The sequence below is a fragment of the Eublepharis macularius genome, chromosome 5, assembly GCF_028583425.1.
Source record: "Eublepharis macularius isolate TG4126 chromosome 5, MPM_Emac_v1.0, whole genome shotgun sequence".
Lineage (NCBI taxonomy): Eukaryota > Metazoa > Chordata > Lepidosauria > Squamata > Eublepharidae > Eublepharis > Eublepharis macularius.
In genome coordinates, this window is record NC_072794.1 from 143,077,277 (window position 1) to 143,095,196 (window position 17,920).

Sequence of the window (17,920 nt, forward strand, 5' to 3'; positions counted from 1 at the left end):
TGTGAAAACAGCTGCCCCAGATCCTCTTTTTCTCAACCCCCTCCATGAAGAGAACACTCTGCAGTTAACACTCAACTTGATGCCTTCCCCAAGCATTCTTCGGGGTCTGTGAACACTGAGCCCCATTGTTCTGTCTGTGTGCTCAAACTCAGTGGGGGATCTGTGTTCTGTGCAATTTTGGTGCTGTTAACTGCAAAAACAGCTGCCCCAAAGAGCCTCAAAGGTCTCCTTGCAAAGAACAGGGTTGAAACTCATGATAACGGGAAAACCAAACAGATTAGATCTGAACCAGCAGCACCTCACCCAGAGAAAACCAACAATGGTACATAGCTTATTCAGAAATCCCAGCTCTGAAACAGAAATCTTCTCAGTGCACACACCCCTATTAACTAACTCCAGTGGTATAAAACAATGTGAAAATTAACTCAAGTAGCATTACCACAAATTGAAAGAGAACTGTTCTCTAGCCTACAAGAAATAATAATTTTTTCTTGTCACTTTAGCATGATAACTGTGTGAAAATGTGAATCTTTCTCTAATTGGTCATTATTGAGAGGAATTCCAAGCAGGTCTCTTAGGGTTGCCACGTCCCTATACCCTCCTGGCGGTGGGGAGGGACACCTGGCACTTAACTTGTGCCTGGTGCCTGCTTCTTTTCGCATTCATGTTCTACCAGTGCTTGCATGATGATGTCACTTCCTGAAGTGATGTCATCACACTGACCACAGGCTTGCTCCTGTGCTTTACATGGAACTAATTCTGGCCCATTTGGGACCAAAATTGGCCCCAGCGCAGCACAGGAACATACACTTGTTTTAGCACTAAGATAACTCCCCAGCCAAATCATACTAGGTTAGGATGCAGTATTGGGTGTAAGCAGCACAGGCTAGCAGGAGTATTGGCTACTAGTCTTGGCTACTGGCTACTAGAATTTTTGCAAAGATTTTGTACACTTGAGAACTAGTCAAATGAAGGGTGCATGTATCATGGGGCAGTTCTTGGGAGAAGCCAGGGGTGTTGACTTGGAAGCCAATAGGTGCCGCTCCTCCTTTCCAGACACCCTTCTGTATGAGTCAGAAAAGAGACAAGAACAAGCATGCAGAAGATTGAGTCTGGCAAAAGTCATAAAGCCATTAAAATCAATATTCTTTACTGAATGGCCCTTAAAGCGGCTTGGTCCCACAGAAAATTGGCCGAACATTTTCCATGCCCCTTTGGAGTTGCTTGCACATTTGGGTCACTCCTGCCATATAAAGCAGGGCCCAAGGCCAGACTGCAATGGCAATTATGCCAGTTTCTCACTGAGCACAAAAAAATACGCCTCCTGAATATGGATTTCACTCCAAGGTGAAGGATGTGTTGATCTGGCATGCATACTTGCCATATGTTTAGGGTAGACTTCTTGAGAAGACTGTTTATAGGCTGCTGTCTTCTGAGACTCATAGTATCCCCCTTGAGGGATTCAGTGTGAAAGGGATCCTTTTCGTTTGTCCCTATATAGGGTGCAAATGTTGGACCACCATTTCTGCCACCAGTCATCTTGGACTAAGTTCCTCTGGACAGAGGTGCGGGTCCATCATCTCTGTTTCTCTCACCTTGAAGATAACCAGTTTGGCTGCTGTGGCTGTGGACTCCCAATACTTCATGTATATTATGCCAAGGGCAAGTTATGCTGAACTCCCATAAGAAACCCTGTCAGTCTGCATGAATAGCAAAGACCAAAGCCCGCTGGTCTTGGAGAAGTCTGGAAGGAATTTAGGCTATGGGACTTGCATCTGCAGTGGTAGCTTACAGTAAAAGCTGATTACATGACCCTGGTGGTAGAACGTGATGTCAAGTCACAGCTGGCTTATGGTGATCCCCTGCTGGGGTTTTCAAGGCAAGAGACTAATAGAGTTGGTTCACCATTGCCTGCCTCTGCATAGCAACCCTTGTCTTCCTTGAACATCTCTCATCCAGTTACTAACCCTGGTCAACCCTGCCTAGCTTCCGAGATCAGGCTTGCCTGGGCTATCCAGCTCAGGACCACGTGACTCTGGTTAGGGCTAAAAGTAAATTCATCTGGTTGTCTGCTGTGGACTGTGCAGGTGTGTTTGTTGGGCTAGGTGAAAAGCTCACTCTGAAAAGCAACAAATGGTTGGCTGCCAATGTTAAAGGAACCAGTTGTTCATTCTGCTGGATTTTTTTCCCTGCCAGATGTAGTTTTTGCTAGCAATCCCTGCCAATGTCTTGGCATGTTTTCGTGCTAACTGCCACACTATTCAAAATACTTGAGCAGCTTGCTGCAATAGTGCATCAGGCTAGCAGTGCCACAGGTGTGTGTGTGTGTGCTTGTGTACTCTCTGTGACCAGCAGCCGAGAAGTCAAACCTTTCAGCAATTTGCAGACTAGAAAAGATGCTTCTCCCACTTCCTTTTCCTCCTAATGATTTTTTAAAAAAAATCCCTCTTGACACTTATTCTGGATAAAAAGCTGCTTAGCACTCAGAAAACACACTACAAATGGATTAAATGTCAAAGTGACAGGCTCCTGTAGTTAAAGGATTCTGCCAAAGAGAGCATATTAATAGCAGGGCTTGTGTACACTGCCATAATTTCATGGTCAAAAATCTGTCCAGGATATGAAGGATTTTCGACCTATTCTGGTTCAACTAAAGTGTGGGAATAATGCAGGGAAAAGTAAAACTTAGAAGTTGGCGTCCTTGATACAGTAGCCTGAAACTGAGCTTTAAAGATGAACTCGATCATGGCCAGCAGGCCCTGCAGCTGCTCAGCCCCTCTACCATGCAAATCACTGCCCCCCCTCCAATTCCTTGCCTAGGTCCAGATCCCTGTGAAATTTACATTGTATCAAGTGTTTGTGTGTGTGTATGTGTACACATCTGTCTTCAAATGATAACATAATTAGGGCTGTATTTAGGGCAGGGAGAGACAGTTCTTGGTGGGGGGGTGGGGAGGCAGCAGGGACTAAAAGTCTACTTGGGCATGGGATGGAAATTGCCTGTTTACAGCCTTTTTTTGTAAGCCATACCTGCTCACGGAGGAACATGGGTCGTCTCGCACAAAGCGTTAGTGCGCATCGGAGCACATTTGTATGAAATAAACTCTCCAATAGTTTCATTGACTGGGTCTACAGTAATGAGCCAGATCTGCAGCTGCACTTGAAAGAACTACGCATGAACCCATTGCAGGACAGCTTAACCTAGTGAAGAAGCACTCTCTGGAAGCGAGCCTGCATTAAAGAGCAGGCTGTGCCTTGAGTGAGCAAGGAAAGCAGGCTCCTCTGCAAGGCTAGACTTGCCCCACCCTGAGGGCATGGCAAGGCTTTCTTTCCTTGGGAGCTGTGGTTGAGGCCCCAGCTAGGGGAGAGATTCAGAATGAACTCCTGGCTTGTGAATGGTACGCAGTGATCTTGTTTCCTATCACGGTTAATCCTTGAGTCCTTTCAGACTGCCTTATTTTCCCATTGGTGATTTCTCAGATGAGCCCTAACAGTTGAGTGGCATTTCTGCATGTTCTCTGCAGCGCTCATTGTAGCCTCCATCTATTAAAATTCAGTCTTAATAGCTAAAAAGTGCAGATGGGGGAACAGGAAAGCTGAGAGTGATTTGATTTGAGTGTATCTAGGAGAACCAGGTTCTCAAAGAGGACACTGATTCTTCACTTGTTAATGACTAAGTATATTAGCACCCCCCCACCCCCACCCCGGCAAAACCTTTTGTTGATACAGCATTCAGCCATAAAAGTACCTCTATGTTCTGATGACTGTACTCCTACAATAGCTCATGAAAGCAAGCAAGAGAGTGACTCTGCATGGCTGCCTCTTGTCTTGCTCATCCTCTGATCTGATAATGCATGCCACCCATTCCTTTTCCGCCGTTTACTAGCCCTCCCGCTTGGTCTCTCAGTCCTGTTGTTGGACAGCACGGGCACAAAGGAAAGTAGTTATCTGTGATTCATTGCAGTGAATGCAGTCTGAGCTGGCATGTAGGTGTGTCTCAGCAGTCAACCCATTTGTTTTAGTTTGCTCTATAAAAGAGAACAAAAGACAACCGCAGTATGTGGACTCATATCCCGTTCTCTTTTCTCCGCTCTCAATCCAACACCTGTTTTCTTTGACTTTTATCCGGCTTGCAAGAGTTTTCCACAAGAGTTCTGCATCAGGTCTCTAGAACTTGCTGCACAGGCATGGTTGACAAATCTGGAATCTTTTGTCAAGGCTGTAAAGAGGACCGGCCAAAGCAAAGAAGCCTCTGGGGAGCATGGGCAGGAACTGGGGGTTTGGGCACCTTACTCCAGCCAATTACTATTGTCTGATCTGCTTCAGACCTTCTGAAATTAGTGCAGAACTTGCATTGCCTCTCATCTTTTAGAGCTACGTAATAAGACTGCAGGAGTACCTGAAGCTTTTCTGACTTCCCCTCCCAGGTTCCCTGTGTAACTCCTTCCTTACTAGTACCACTCTGATTCAGGCAACCCAACCTTTTGAGATTCAGGCAAGCCACACTGGTCCCCCAGCTCTTCGTGCACAAAATTGGCTTGTGCAGCTTTACTCTGTGTTCTCAGCAAGCTCTAATTAATTGGCTGCTGCTATTCAGTCAGTGTGTTATGATAGTTCCTCAGCCTTGTGTTGCTGGTTAGAACCAAGTCCCTAAATTAGCAAGCAGCTTAGTGGTTCTGGAATGGTGAGCATATACCTAGATGTACTGAACTGAAATGGGGAGCCGTCTGGATCTTGGATTTAAGCTCTGGTTCTTTGAAGGCTTGGGGTAAACGTGCTCTGATGAAATCATGCAGTCTGACATCTGACCCACAGCAAAGTCACTTTGGCTTTTATGTACTATAGAGCAGCTTATCTGTTGCCGCTGGTGGTGTAACTAATGCCCATATCTGTGGTTGTATTGGGCCCCAGCACTGAGGGTTTTTTATTTCCAAAGAGCAGCTGCTGAGTTTGCTTTTTAAATTGTATGTTCTTGATGGAGCACTTAATTCAAGTGAGTTAGTGTTTATTACCCCCCCCCAAACCCTTTGATCCTCTGTCAGCAGAATTTTCAGATGGGGAAGCAAACAAATCTATCAGTTTGAGCCTTTGTATAATGATGGTATTTGAATTCAAAGGCCTTAGTGAAGCAAACAATGCCACTTTAAACATGGCTGGCTTGAAGCATCAGCAGGGTGGGAACGATTGACCCAATTCATGGACAGTGTGGGCATAATAAAAGTCTGCATAGAGTGGAAAAGACAGAACCCCTGTCATTCCCTTCCTCTTCCAGTTGTTGCCCTTAACCCACCTTCTCCTGCTGCCTGCTGTAGTACCCTGGTCTCATGCAAGGTCTCACAGGAAGCATCTGTGTTGTTCTCTCCAGCTGCCTGTTGGCTCCTGGAAAGGCAGGTGCTACCTTCAGATGATAATCTGGCAATCAAATCTTAATTATCTGCAAGAGCAGAACAATGTGCACTACCAATTATTTGCTTGGCCACCCCCCAGTATCTATTGGATAATTGCAGCTCCCCTGACTCTGTTCTGCTGCAGTCACACAAGAAGCAACAGATACAGTGACACTGGGTCATGCATGGCTATGGCTATGGCGGCTGCAACCCTGAATCTCTTGCCTCTTTTTGCTTGGGAACAAAGTGCCTGCCCTCTGATCACTCAGATCTGGTAATCTCTGACTCTGCTTTTTCTTTCTCAGGTGAGAGAAACGGAGACGATGGACCCGCACCCTTATCTAGAGGAATTTTCATCGGGTGACTTGCCAGATGATGAAGACTCTTGGCCTGACTTCATAATTGACGAAGGAGGCGATGAATTATCGGGTTCAGGAGATGAGGAAGGTACATTAAGAAAGGGGCTCCTTTGTTTCTTAACTTGCTAATTCAAGCCAAGCAGCCTTTTTTTATATGTTACCAGTCTGTGATGATCTTGCCTGAACTTGTAGTAGACCACAGCTGATACATCTGAGATGAATACCTCTCTCATTCACAATGTTTGTTTTTCCTATTGAATATCTTGCTGAACATTATCAGGTCAACTCTAAGTTCAGGGCATAAGAGCAAGAGTTCTAGTTTTGTGGTGGGTGTGTGGTGAGAAGAATAGCTCTTTAGCTAGGGGGATGTGGGTGGGAGTGGTTGTTGGGTTAGTGGAGAAGTGACACACAGAACTTTCTGATTCGCATGTGTGCCTTAAAGGAAAGCAAGTGCTCCTCTTCTACATAATCCTAGCACTGGGGAATATGCCTCAAGCAGGTCTGAAGCAACTAGCCTTAGGACACGCATTTTTAGTTAACTGGAGAAACTGGACATGGGCCTGAAAATTTAACAGCAAGTTGTCAAGAACTGAAAGACAGAAACCCCTACCCCTATTAAGAAATCCGATATTTCAGGGTGGTATTCAGTGGTGAACTTTCAGGTTGATGTATCTTACCCAAAGCTCTATTCTGCTCCCCTCCTCCTCGTATTCTTCATTCTAGGATAGTCAACATTATGCACTCTGGGGTTTTTTGTATTATTCTAGCAAAGGCTCATTCAGCCACTTGTTGCCCTCTTGCACATCATGTTCTCAAGTGGGGGCGGGAAACAAGCTCTGAAACTAGCACACAACAAGTTGAGGCAGATCTGGTGGTTTTTTATGAGCCAATTACCCCCAAGGTATGGGTGTTTGAAAAGAGGGCAGCTCCTCTTAAAAGCAAGTAAAACTGCACTCAGTATAGACTTGCAGTGCAGGTCCTTGTTACCAGCTGCTGGGTGCAACCTCCAGTAGGTTGGAGTGGGGGAAGGAGCTTGCGTGCAGTTTGTGCAGTTTGACGTAACCTGGCCAAAAAAAATCCATAGAAATACAGTAAATCAAGCTAACGTTGGTGTTAAATGCTGCATTTCATACTCATTTTGGTCTAATATTGCTTTTTCTATTGGTTACACAGATACAGAGGATGCCTTGCCTTCAGTCCCTGCCCATCCTGATGTAAGTACTTACAGTTGCATTTGACATGGTAAATCAGCATCAGTGAAGTGTCATAAATTACTGCAGAACAGAGAAAGTAAAACTTGGTTGCTGGTAGCAATTTTTTTAAAGAGACTTGGGAGCTACAAAATGGTAGCTTGATAGGTTGAGCCAGTCATAAAGTGGCAGCTTGTACAAAAACTGTGGCGTTTCCGAGCTGGTCTGCAGTGCTTGGGTGCAGAAACTCTAGTATTTTTTCCAGCGCAAACCACCACTACCCCAAATTGTATCTTGCCCTGCAGGGGAAGAATATACAGTTACCTGTATGTTTTCCCTAGAAGAGGCAAATAGCAGCTTTGATTGAAGGGAGAAAGAGTCAGTAGCATTCTCCTTTCCTGTCCACAGCAAGTGTGCATGTGTATGCACCTGGAGGAGGAGAGGCAGATGGGAAAGGGTGCGGGCGCTTTCATTTTCCTATTGAAAGCAAAGGCATATGCACGCGTCTCCTTCTTTCTCACATAAGAGGAAAAAGAAGAGTTGTTGCAGTAGCTTTAAAGGGGAGGTTAACAAAGTGATTATAGCAGCACCGGAGGAGGGATGCTGCTATAAAGGAGGAGGAGCTACCACCCTTCCTCCTCTGTAGGTGTGGGCAAAAGACAGAGAGTGACTGGTCTTTTGGCCACACCTGCCATAGCAAACAAGTCTATCTGTATACATCTAGACAGTATGTTTTTATAGTTTCTTGACTCAAGAGGCTAGAAGTTATACCAACCAAAACGTGTTATCAGATCTCTATACAACTTTGAAAACTGGAAATGAAGTTGTGGTTAAATTTATACGCAGTATCTAATTCTTGGGATGAACAAGTGATACATGTCAAAGACCCCTAGGTCACGTTTTGGGCTGTTTTTTAGTTGTATTCCACAAAATGAAGAGAAATGGTATGCCATCCAGCAGTACCGTTTAGGAGCATTTAAGCACTCTCCATTTTCCAGCGCACCATAGAGTGAATTCTCTGTTTTCCATTGGCAAAGCAGGCAGACATCCCTTTTGACCACTAAAAGGGCAATGTTGAGGATCAAGGGACCTGAGAGGGCAAAAGGCATGCGAGGCAGGTGCTTCAGCAAGGAGGGAAACTGGACAAGAGGCACTGGGAAACCTGTTAGTCTCTGACCCCATATGTACTTGGTGGATATGGTGTAGATGCTGATGTGCCATAGAAATCTGTCCACTCATTCAAACGTAGAGTTGCCCTTCAGCCAAGTCTGCAACTGCAGGTCTGTTTTGCCACAGTGCCTGTAGAAGCTGCCAACAGTCACCACTTCAGTGCAAGCGGGAATATCCACTGACTCCTAAATGGGCCCAACAGCTCCATCTTCTTTCTTTCTACTTTGGCATGCTGCCCTCGGCTGCATACTAAAAAGGCCAATTCTCCTTTTCCCTTTTATTCAGGACTCTATGGACAATTATATCCCTGATATGAAGGAAGAGAGCAAGGATAATGGTGAACCATCTGTAGTGGAAAATGAAATAATTCCCAACAAAGCTGTAAACTCTGAAGGAGACGTTTCCAACAAGATATCGATGGCCAGCACAGCCACCGGCAGCGTCTTCGAGAGAACTGAAGTTCTTGCAGGTAAACACCCTAAACCCTTCGTGCTCCCTAAAATGGTGTGGCCACAAAATGGGATGAATGGCCGTGTAAGGAGAAACTTTCTTCAAGAATGTGAAGGTCACTGGAGTTGGGTCAAAGATGAGTGTTACACGAGAACTCTTATTTGAGGAAGATGCAGAGGGGAGGGAGGGTCCTGCTAAAAGCACCTCTAAGCAGCAACTGGCACACTTACGCCATCTTAAACCTGGCCAAAATTGTCATAAGGAAAGCAGGATAGGAACACCGCTACAGAACTTGATGTCCTATGATTAAAAAATAAGAATATGAGCAGCTGCTTCGTTCTAAATCTGCCTCCGTTAGATTACTACAGTTTACGTTTCTTCATCACCACACATACAAAGTTGGAGAAGGGTGTTATTTTAAAGACCTGTGCAGTAGTTCAGGTGTGTGTTGAAAGAGGGCTGTACTTGTGTCAATGGACCCTGTACACCACTGACTTCTGCATTTTAGTCTGAAAGTTTCCCTGTTGGCCTGTGAGAGAAGACCCTGAATGTGCAGTTTGTGCCTTGAACCTCGGTATACAAAGAGAACACCTGTGCCTTGCTGTGCTGGGATCGTTCTCTGGTTATGACCTTGCAACTCCTTGACCCTGCTGATTCTACTTGTGGGCAGCGATATTCAAAGCCTAGTGGGCTGAGGGAGTACAGTACAGTACAGTACAGTCAGAAGAGCTTGCTTTTTGAGGGCACGCCTGTCTCACTGGTGGCATTTGCACTGTTTGGGGTTTGTGCTTGGATTGATTTTCTGATGTCTGGCTCTGCTGACCAGCAGTAGTGGCTGTTGCTGCACGCACTTGCCACATCTGAACTCTTTGGGGTTGGCACAGGCACTGGGAAAGTGTCTGCAGGCTGAGGGAAACCTTTTAAAAACCTGTTTTTAAAAATGGAAAATGGCAATTCTTACTGGTTTTAATGGCGTTTGGGAAATTCCAGATTTTCTAAATTCTGAATCTGAAGCATCTGAATTCCAAATCTGGATTTTGGTGCTAATGCCCATCTATAGTAGGAATGCTAATCCATTCTGTTTTGTACTACCAAATATTAGGATTTTTTTTTAAAAAAATAAGCATTGCTTATTAATTTCTTATTTATCTTGAGGCTTTCCAACGCTGACTCCCTTTAGAACTGAACAGCTGGGTTTTGTCCACTTCAGTTGGAAGCATTATAGAAATAATCAGGGAACATCTCTCCCTGCCTTAATTGGTAGGGACTGTGTTAAATACTGTCCAGCAATATAAAATCAGATAAAGAACAGAACAAAGCAGGATGGAAAATTGCTTCTAGGCCCAGCAGTTGTCAGCAAGTCAACAGCAGGAGGCTCAAAACTATTCAGAAGTTAAGATGTGGACGTTAAGTGGTATAGGTCTTTTTTGAAGTATGAGTAAAAAGGCTCTCCTTGAATTAACTCTATTTCAACCCCCCCCCCTCTCTCGCCACAGCTCTTATTGCAGGTGGGGCAGTCGGGTTATTGTTTGCTGTCTTCCTGGTCCTTCTCCTGGTCTATCGCATGAAGAAAAAGGATGAGGGCAGTTACGACCTTGGCAAGAAGCCAATCTACAAGAAAGCGCCCACAAATGAATTCTACGCCTAAGGCTTGCCAATGCCACATGCCCACTTGGGAGACAGAGACAGACTTTGTAAAAAGCTTTTGGACCACAGACAAGAAGCTCTGAACAAATGCCTCTCCTTGGATGTAATGTCAAAGTGATTTTTTTAAAAAAAAATCTCTCTTTTGTGGCCCTTCCCATCCCACTAACTAATGAGGAAGCAAAGCAAAAAGGCAGTATATAAAAAGAGAACCGCATGAAGGGTCGGTGGTACATATGTGTTCTTAAAATGCAAAGCAAATTGGCCAGATAGTTATATTTGGTTGGCTGGAGCCAGCTGGAAGTAGGAAACAGATAGCACGAAACTGATTGCATCTGGTTGCTGTGATCCAACTTGCCTTGCTTTGTAAAAGTTATAAATTCAGTTTGACTGTTTTTTTTTTTTTAAGGCGGTCTTGCAGCGGGCTGGTTGTGCAAGGCATTTTTTGTAAAGAATTTATTTGTGCAATCTCCTACACTACAGTGTAACTTTGTCCTGGTAGAGAGCCGAGTTGAACATCTCTCTACATAGCATCAGGGTTTAATTGGAAGGGATGGCTGTGCGGGAGGAAGCAGACCCTTCTTTGATTGGGAGCCGGGCCCAGGAGGAGCCCGCTAAAGCAGAACATTCTTTGGCTGGCTGGGAAGGGGAGGCAAATTGTAACCCACTCTCTAGCTGAAGAACTTTTTTAAATGGAGGGTTTCATTAAGAATAATAGCTTGCCTATACAAGGTTGTAGAAAACATTCTTAAACAAAATATTCTTTTTTTGTAATTTTCATAAAACCTTGATTTTTGATCCCTTATTTCTTCTCGCTGGAGATATCTCTAGATAAATAGTGTATTTTATATTGCTCATTGCCAGAACTCGAGTAGCAACTGCAGTTTGTTACAGGTTTCTAAGCTCCAATCACTGGTTACCCTAGGCAGTTGCGAAGAAAATATTTATATTTTTTTCCAGAATAAAAGCAAAGATGTGTGTGTTAATTTTTTATAGAACTATTTATAGTTTCTAAGATGGCTGCTCTGTTTTTTGGTACCTTCTTTTTTTTAATATGTAAAACACTAATATAATGAGACTCCTAATGATTGTGAAAACTATTTAAGCTTTATTCTGTGTATTATACTCCGAAGGCAATAACCTCTGCTAGAATTAATGTTTATATGCAAAATCAGATTTTCTCTGAACACGACTAAAATAATTGGGGGGTTCATTTTTTAGCTTTGTAATATATTATCAGTGCTATAGAATTATATTTTTTCAGTAAAAAGTACACAATTTTTATAAAAGTAAATATCAGAATGGGTTTTGTGCATGGGTAATGGATATTCTGTCTCTGATCTCTGGACTTTTTTTCTAATGTCTTCCTGTTCATTATGTAGTCATCACAGTATATATGTTAATTAATGCTAATTAATGGCAGCTGAGCAATTCCACTAGATTGGGTTTAAGGATGAGGTCTAGTCCTTGTACCTGTGCTTGCTTCATGGGCAGGATTAATTCCCTTGTTTGGAGCTTGGGTACAGCTGGGCCATGTGCCATGGTTATTATTTTCCACGTATCTGAGCCAGCTCAAGAGGCGATGACAAGAAAACAAACTTGGAAGCACCTGCAATGAAATGTTACGGTACTCTGAGCATTAACTTAAAAAAAGAATCGATACTGTATTTATGCTTCTTGCTTACTTTTTAGAATTAGTTGAGACATTGGCTTTCATAGTTCAAAATGGCATGTTGTACAGAAAGGCTCTGGGAACAAGTAGGGTTCTCTTTTTTTAAAAAAAAAAAACCCACCCTGCTGATGGTGCTTGTGCACATTGGAGGGAATCATGATTCCTCATTGGCTATGGCTGGTGCATGTTCACATTGCCTCCATAGTTTCAATTTACTTGCCCGTGTCAGAACGGTATGGAAGCCTTTGGACGGCATGCTTGTATTATGCAGGGGTCAGCTTACTGTTGCTACATCAGAGAAGATTTAATGTCCTGGGCTGGGATGTAGGGAATGCAGCTTGGTGCTTCAGTTGTGACCTTTACATTGCATCATGGCAACTGCTGTGTCAGTGCAGTGATTCACAGGATCATATGGGGTGTGTGTGTGTGTGTGATGCAGTTACAGTTGAGTATCCTAGGAAATATTAGTCACTTCCGAACTTCCCTTTGAGGGTCCAACTTGACACTGCTGAATCCTCTCATGTTCCCCCCCAACTTTTTTTTTTAAATAGGGCATGACCATACAACAGGAGGTGTGAACTCTGAGTTAAACAAACCAAGCCTTGCATTGCACGAGAAACTTTAACCACACAGATCCTGACCTAGTCTTGAATTTCTCTTATGGCACCCTCCCTTGAGATGAAGCTTTTTAAAAGTTGACATTGTATAGCTTCGTTGCCCTTGTGTTTTTACTTAAAGGAGTCTATAAAAGCTCTTTACCAATATTACCCTAGAAGCATGCTCATTTTAGTCTCAGTAAAGTTGTACCATGACTCGATCTGCTTTTTGTAAGCCTGCTAGGAAAAATGGGGTGAGGAGTGAAAATTGTGTGAAGGACCCTACTTTGGCATAAGCACAGATTTTTAAAGCTTAGCTTCTGGAACAGTCCAGTGGTTTGGTGGAGGAATAATATATTGAACACTTGGAAAACAGGAATCCTATATCTGCCTCCGGTTGCTCGGATGAAATTTCCTGTATATTTGCTCTTTGTTTTCACAGTCACTGATTTGATAAAATAAACTGGTACTTTCTAAAACTGGTTTCTGTTTGGACTAATTTAAACTCCACTACTGAATAATAGGGTGGGTGGATGGAATTGCCACCCTATATCAATAAAGAAGGTCCTAAAAACTCTACCCTTGTAGTAGCCCAGAGACAGCCCCATTCTTGTGCCCATAAAATGCCTATGCTGAATTTGACAAGGGAAGCTGAGACTGAGGTGCCTGTAAGAGAAACATCACATTCGCTGGTATATGGGATGGTTCTTAGAGAAACTTACAGAATCACAGAGTTGGAAGGGGCCATACAGACCTTCTACTCCAACCCCCTGCCCAATGCAGGAATGAGTCTAAAGCATCTCTGACAAGTATTCATCCAGCCTCTTCTTGAAAACTGCCAGTGAGGGGGAGCTCACCACCTCCTTAGGCAGCTGATTCCACTTTTGAACTACTCTGACCGTGAAAAAGTTTTTCCTTATATCCAGCCGGTACCTTTGTGCATGTAATTTAAGCCCATTGCTTTGGGTCCTACCCTCTGCTGCCAACTGGAACAGCTCCTTGCCCTCCTCCAAATGACAGCCTTTCAAATATTTAAAGAGAGCAATCATGTCCCCCCTCAACCTCCTCTTCTCCAAACTAAACATTCCCAAGGCCCTCAGCCTTTTCTCGTAGGGCTCAGTCTCCAGACCCCTGATCATCCTCATCGCTCTCCTCTGCACCCTCGATTTTGTCCACATCCTTTTTGAAGTGAGGCCTCCAGAACTGCACGCAGTACTCCAGGTGCGGCCTGACCAAGGCAGTATAGAGAGGGACTATGACCTCCTGCGATTTCGATGCCATGGCCCTTTTGATACAACCCAAGACTGAGTTTGCCTTTTTTGCCACCGCATCACACTGACTGCTCATATTTAGTTTACAGTCCACTTACCCCAAGATCTTTCGCATACACTACTACCCAGAAGTGTATCCCCCATCCTGTATTTGTGCTTCACATTTTTGTGGCCCAGATATAATACTGTGCACTTATCTATGTTGAATTGCATCCTGTTCACAACCGCCCACTTCTCCAGAGTGTTCAGGTCTTGTTGAATTTTAACTTTATCTTCTTAGGTGTTTGCCACTCCTCCCAATTTGGTATCATCAGCAAATTTAATGAGTAGCCTGTTTACCCCTTCATCCAGATCATTGATAAAAATATTGAAATGTAGCGGGCCTAAAACCCGGTACAAGCATCCGTGCAGCACAGACTTCCAGAGGCATCTCATTTTCGACTCCCCCCCCCGGCCTATTTTTCCTCTCCTTGCCCTGGTGCATCCCCAATAGCCTCTCCCCCTTTCCTACTTCTTTCTTTCTCACCTACCTGCCAACCTACTTTTTAGTTACCCACCATCTTCAGCTATATTTACTTCATATGTACCCTATTTTTCTCCCCAGTGGGCAACCAAAGAGGTATACATAATTCTCCATTTTATCTTCACAACAACCCTGTGAGATTATGCTGAGAATGTATAACTAGCCCAAAGGCACCTGGTGAGCTTCCATGGCAGCGTGGGGATTCCAGCTTGGGTCTCCTTGTACAGTACAAACCACTGAACCACACCGGCTGTCTTGTGACTCTCTTGCCCCACCCCCATCCCTCCATAAGGAATTAGTATATGGCTTGGGGTATCCTATCCAGTGGTTCTCAAATCAGTGGGATCTTAAAAGTTGGTTGCTCAGCCCCAGCTATATTTGTGGAGATAATAGCAACACTGACCTTGTTCACCGCTCTGAGTGGGGCACTAATTGTCTAGAAGAGTAGTATATAAGCACCAGCATTATTATGTTTAAATTGCGCCTGGCACCTTGGGCTCTGTCCAGTATACGGCCATCAACCAGAATGTCACATTTGTGCCGTGCCAGTCCTTGTACACTCAGAGTGGTTAAAAATGCACTTCATACTCCTTGCTGAAGAACAATTTGGCAAACAAAGTGGATAGCAGCCAGTCAAATTCAATCCCGAGCAACCCCTTTGTGTGGCATGCAATCTACATCTGGATCCTATGAGGACTGCTATTGCAGATGTTTAGATTTTGATGAAGATTAATAGCCGCCATTTAATATGCTTAATAAGAGTGAGATCTGGAACCACCCTGCAGATATGTCAATATTGGTTCAGTAAGCTTTGTGGAAAATGGGGTTTAATGGGATGTCCAAGTGTGCCGGGTCACTGTGCCTCTGGATCAGCGGTTCTGTGATGGGAGAAGGGCACTGGTCATTTACCAAAAACAAAAGACTGGCCCAACTTCTTAATCTTAAACTGACATATGAACAGCTGCCCCCATATCAGCATATTATGCAAATGGTTTTCTCAGACACCTCTGCAGTCAAAAGCAAGTGTTGGTGCCTTATTTCCATTAAAAACACACAGGCCTCGAGTTCTGGTCTCATGAATCTTTTTTAAACAACACGATCATTTGAGATAGACCTCCCCCCAAATCTTGTGAATAGCACTGGCTCTGATTGGTACCTCAGGAGGTCTGGGAAAGCCAAGACCTTATTTTACAGTGTGGAGTTTTTCTGAATAAAGCAGCTTCCCATTCGGGTTTAGCTCTGCTTTTGAGCCAAAGAAATTGTCTGAATGCTCCAAAGTAACAGAGAGACAGAAGCACAAAGGCATGTTGGTTTGCAAAGAAAGCCCCGGGTATCTTGGACTGCTAGGGGACATTTCGGCAAGTTGAGACCAACTCTGATTGTCTTGCCACAATCCAACCAGCAAAGCCCTTTTCAGCTTCTGCGCTGCTGTTTTGCAAACTGTATCCTATATGCTAGCTGTGCGTTCAGGCTGCTTGTGCCTCTGCATTGCAAAGCCTGGTTTCCCCTCCACTAACCTGTGGGACAGAAGATAACGTCATTCTTACCAGCTGGCATTTGAACTAGCATGGATCAGCCCCTTTCAGAAGAACATGCATGGCATCTTCCCATTCTGCAGAAAATAACTGTAAGCAGCCATTTCAAAATTGCATTGCAATCAAAACAGAGGCACTGGTTCCAGCATCTAGGGCAGTAGAGTTTTTTTTCTCTTAAGTGCATTATCACTGCAGGCCCCCACAAACAGATAGCATTTGGGTAGCTATTGGTGCAACCTGGTGATTATGTGGTTGGTCACCAGTATTGGTTTGGTTATAGGAGACAGAAACACGAGCAGAGCTATGATGTGGCCCTGTGCAAAGTGTGGTTATCCATGGGTGCAAGGTGGATGGAGAAGAGATTATAACAGTAAAATACTTAGGATTTTTTTTTAGTAACCCAAATAATCACCTTTACTTACCTTAAGTAAGTATATAGAACATATAAAGCAGCTTTATACAGAATTAGAGTGTTGGTCTATCAGCGTTAGTACTATCTACACTGACTGGCTTTCCAGAGTTTCTTTCACATCACCTGGGACCTTCTGTATTCAGACATGATGTTCTATCACTGGGCTACGGAACCTCCCCTGAGATATGGGATACCCTGCTGGACTTATGTAGATGCTTGAGAATTGGTGTGACATGCCAGGGAGCCAAAGTGAAAAACACTCGATCTCATGCAATGTATTTAAAGGCTTAAAGGAGAATCTTGGCCGAGGTGGATTTAACCATGTTCTCTCTATGCTGTTCTTTTGCTTAAAGCCATGTATGCATGTGCGTGCGCACGTGCGTGCGCATACACACACACAGTTACCAATTTCCAGGTAGGGCCTGGATTACAGGTGATCTCCAGACTATAGAGATCATTTCCTCGGGAGGCTTCGGAGCCTCGATGCTGCGGAATTGCTCCCTCTTTTGCACAAACATCACCTACAATCACCAGGAATTTCCCGAACCAGTCTTAGCAACCCACTCTCACACACACTTGCTATTTCCTTATGTGGCTGTGCATGCAAGGGCATAGAATTGTTGTTTTCCTGGTGGACAACTTAGCCTGGGCAAATGGTATGAGGAAAGCATGCCTCTCCCTAATCACAGTCGCTTAAAAGTTGGGGGGACATCCTGCTCAGGGATCAGCAAAGTACCTCAGGGACTGGCTGGCATCTAGTCATCAGCGGTAGGGGAGGTGATCAGCATATTTCCCCTGGATTCTTCCATGTCCTCCCCAGCTGGATCCAAGCCAGACCCCTGCAGCCTGAATATAGGTAACAGCAGGGTAGGCCAAAGAGGTGTTGCGTGTAGTGACAGGAAAAGCACAGAGATGGACCCCAAAAACACAGGAGCCAATGAGAGTTGTGCCTTCGACCAATCAACCAATGGGATCTATGTATGGGGAAAGGTTAAAATTTGATAGGGGGAGTCAGTTTAGGCAGGTTTTGAGAGCTGGAAGAGAGGGGCTGGAAGCTGTGAAGGAGAGGGGTTAGTTTAACATGAGTGTGAACTAAAGGTCTTTGGAGAGATCAGAGCTTTGTTTAAGGTCCCCATGCTTTGGGAACGGAGTATACTGAGGTGTTAAAGCAGACCCAAGACCATGTGCTGAGCCTAGAGTATAACTTAGTTGCAGCAGAACGCTATATTTAATGCCTAAGAGAAGGTTTTCCACATACTGCACTGTTTGAAACTTAACAGCCTACAACTCCTGTTTTGTGATTCTTTCTGAATAAATGCTGTTCTTGTTTCCTTTGACAAGCAAACCAACTTGTGCCTGTCAGTTTACTGTACTATCCTTCAGTCATCATTCCAGGCCTGGATGGGTTTAGGCCAGGCTCACATCCTATTCCCTCAAACTTTTTTCCTTCTCCAGTATACTGAGCTAGGCAGGAAATATTAGTGACAGGGAAAGTCCTTTGAGGTGGGGTTTAGCTCACCAGGAAAACCATCACAGGTGTACCTTGCTTCGGGCAACAAAATGCCTTGCACGAGTCCTGGTCTTATCTGCCAAACGGGGTTGACCTTCCTTATAGGATTGTAAAGACTGCTTACAAAATGCATAGGACATGCTTGAATCCTTAAGGGTGCAGGATGAATGCTGATGCCTGTTGTCCTACTGCAAAAGAAGC

General features: G+C 44.2%; 1 protein-coding gene across 1 annotated transcript in view; it reads left to right on the forward strand.

The window, feature by feature from the left end:
- SDC4 (syndecan 4) overlaps positions 1-12,947 on the forward strand; it is a 28,018-nt gene extending 15,071 nt beyond the window's left edge. The window contains exons 2-5 of the mRNA XM_054980849.1: positions 5,693-5,834; positions 6,920-6,960; positions 8,392-8,575; positions 10,053-12,947. Of these exons, the coding sequence (XP_054836824.1) occupies positions 5,693-5,834; positions 6,920-6,960; positions 8,392-8,575; positions 10,053-10,204 (519 nt within the window). The 3' untranslated portion in view covers positions 10,205-12,947. The remainder of the gene's footprint in view (positions 1-5,692; positions 5,835-6,919; positions 6,961-8,391; positions 8,576-10,052) is intronic.
- The last annotated feature ends 4,973 nt before the right edge of the window (positions 12,948-17,920 follow it).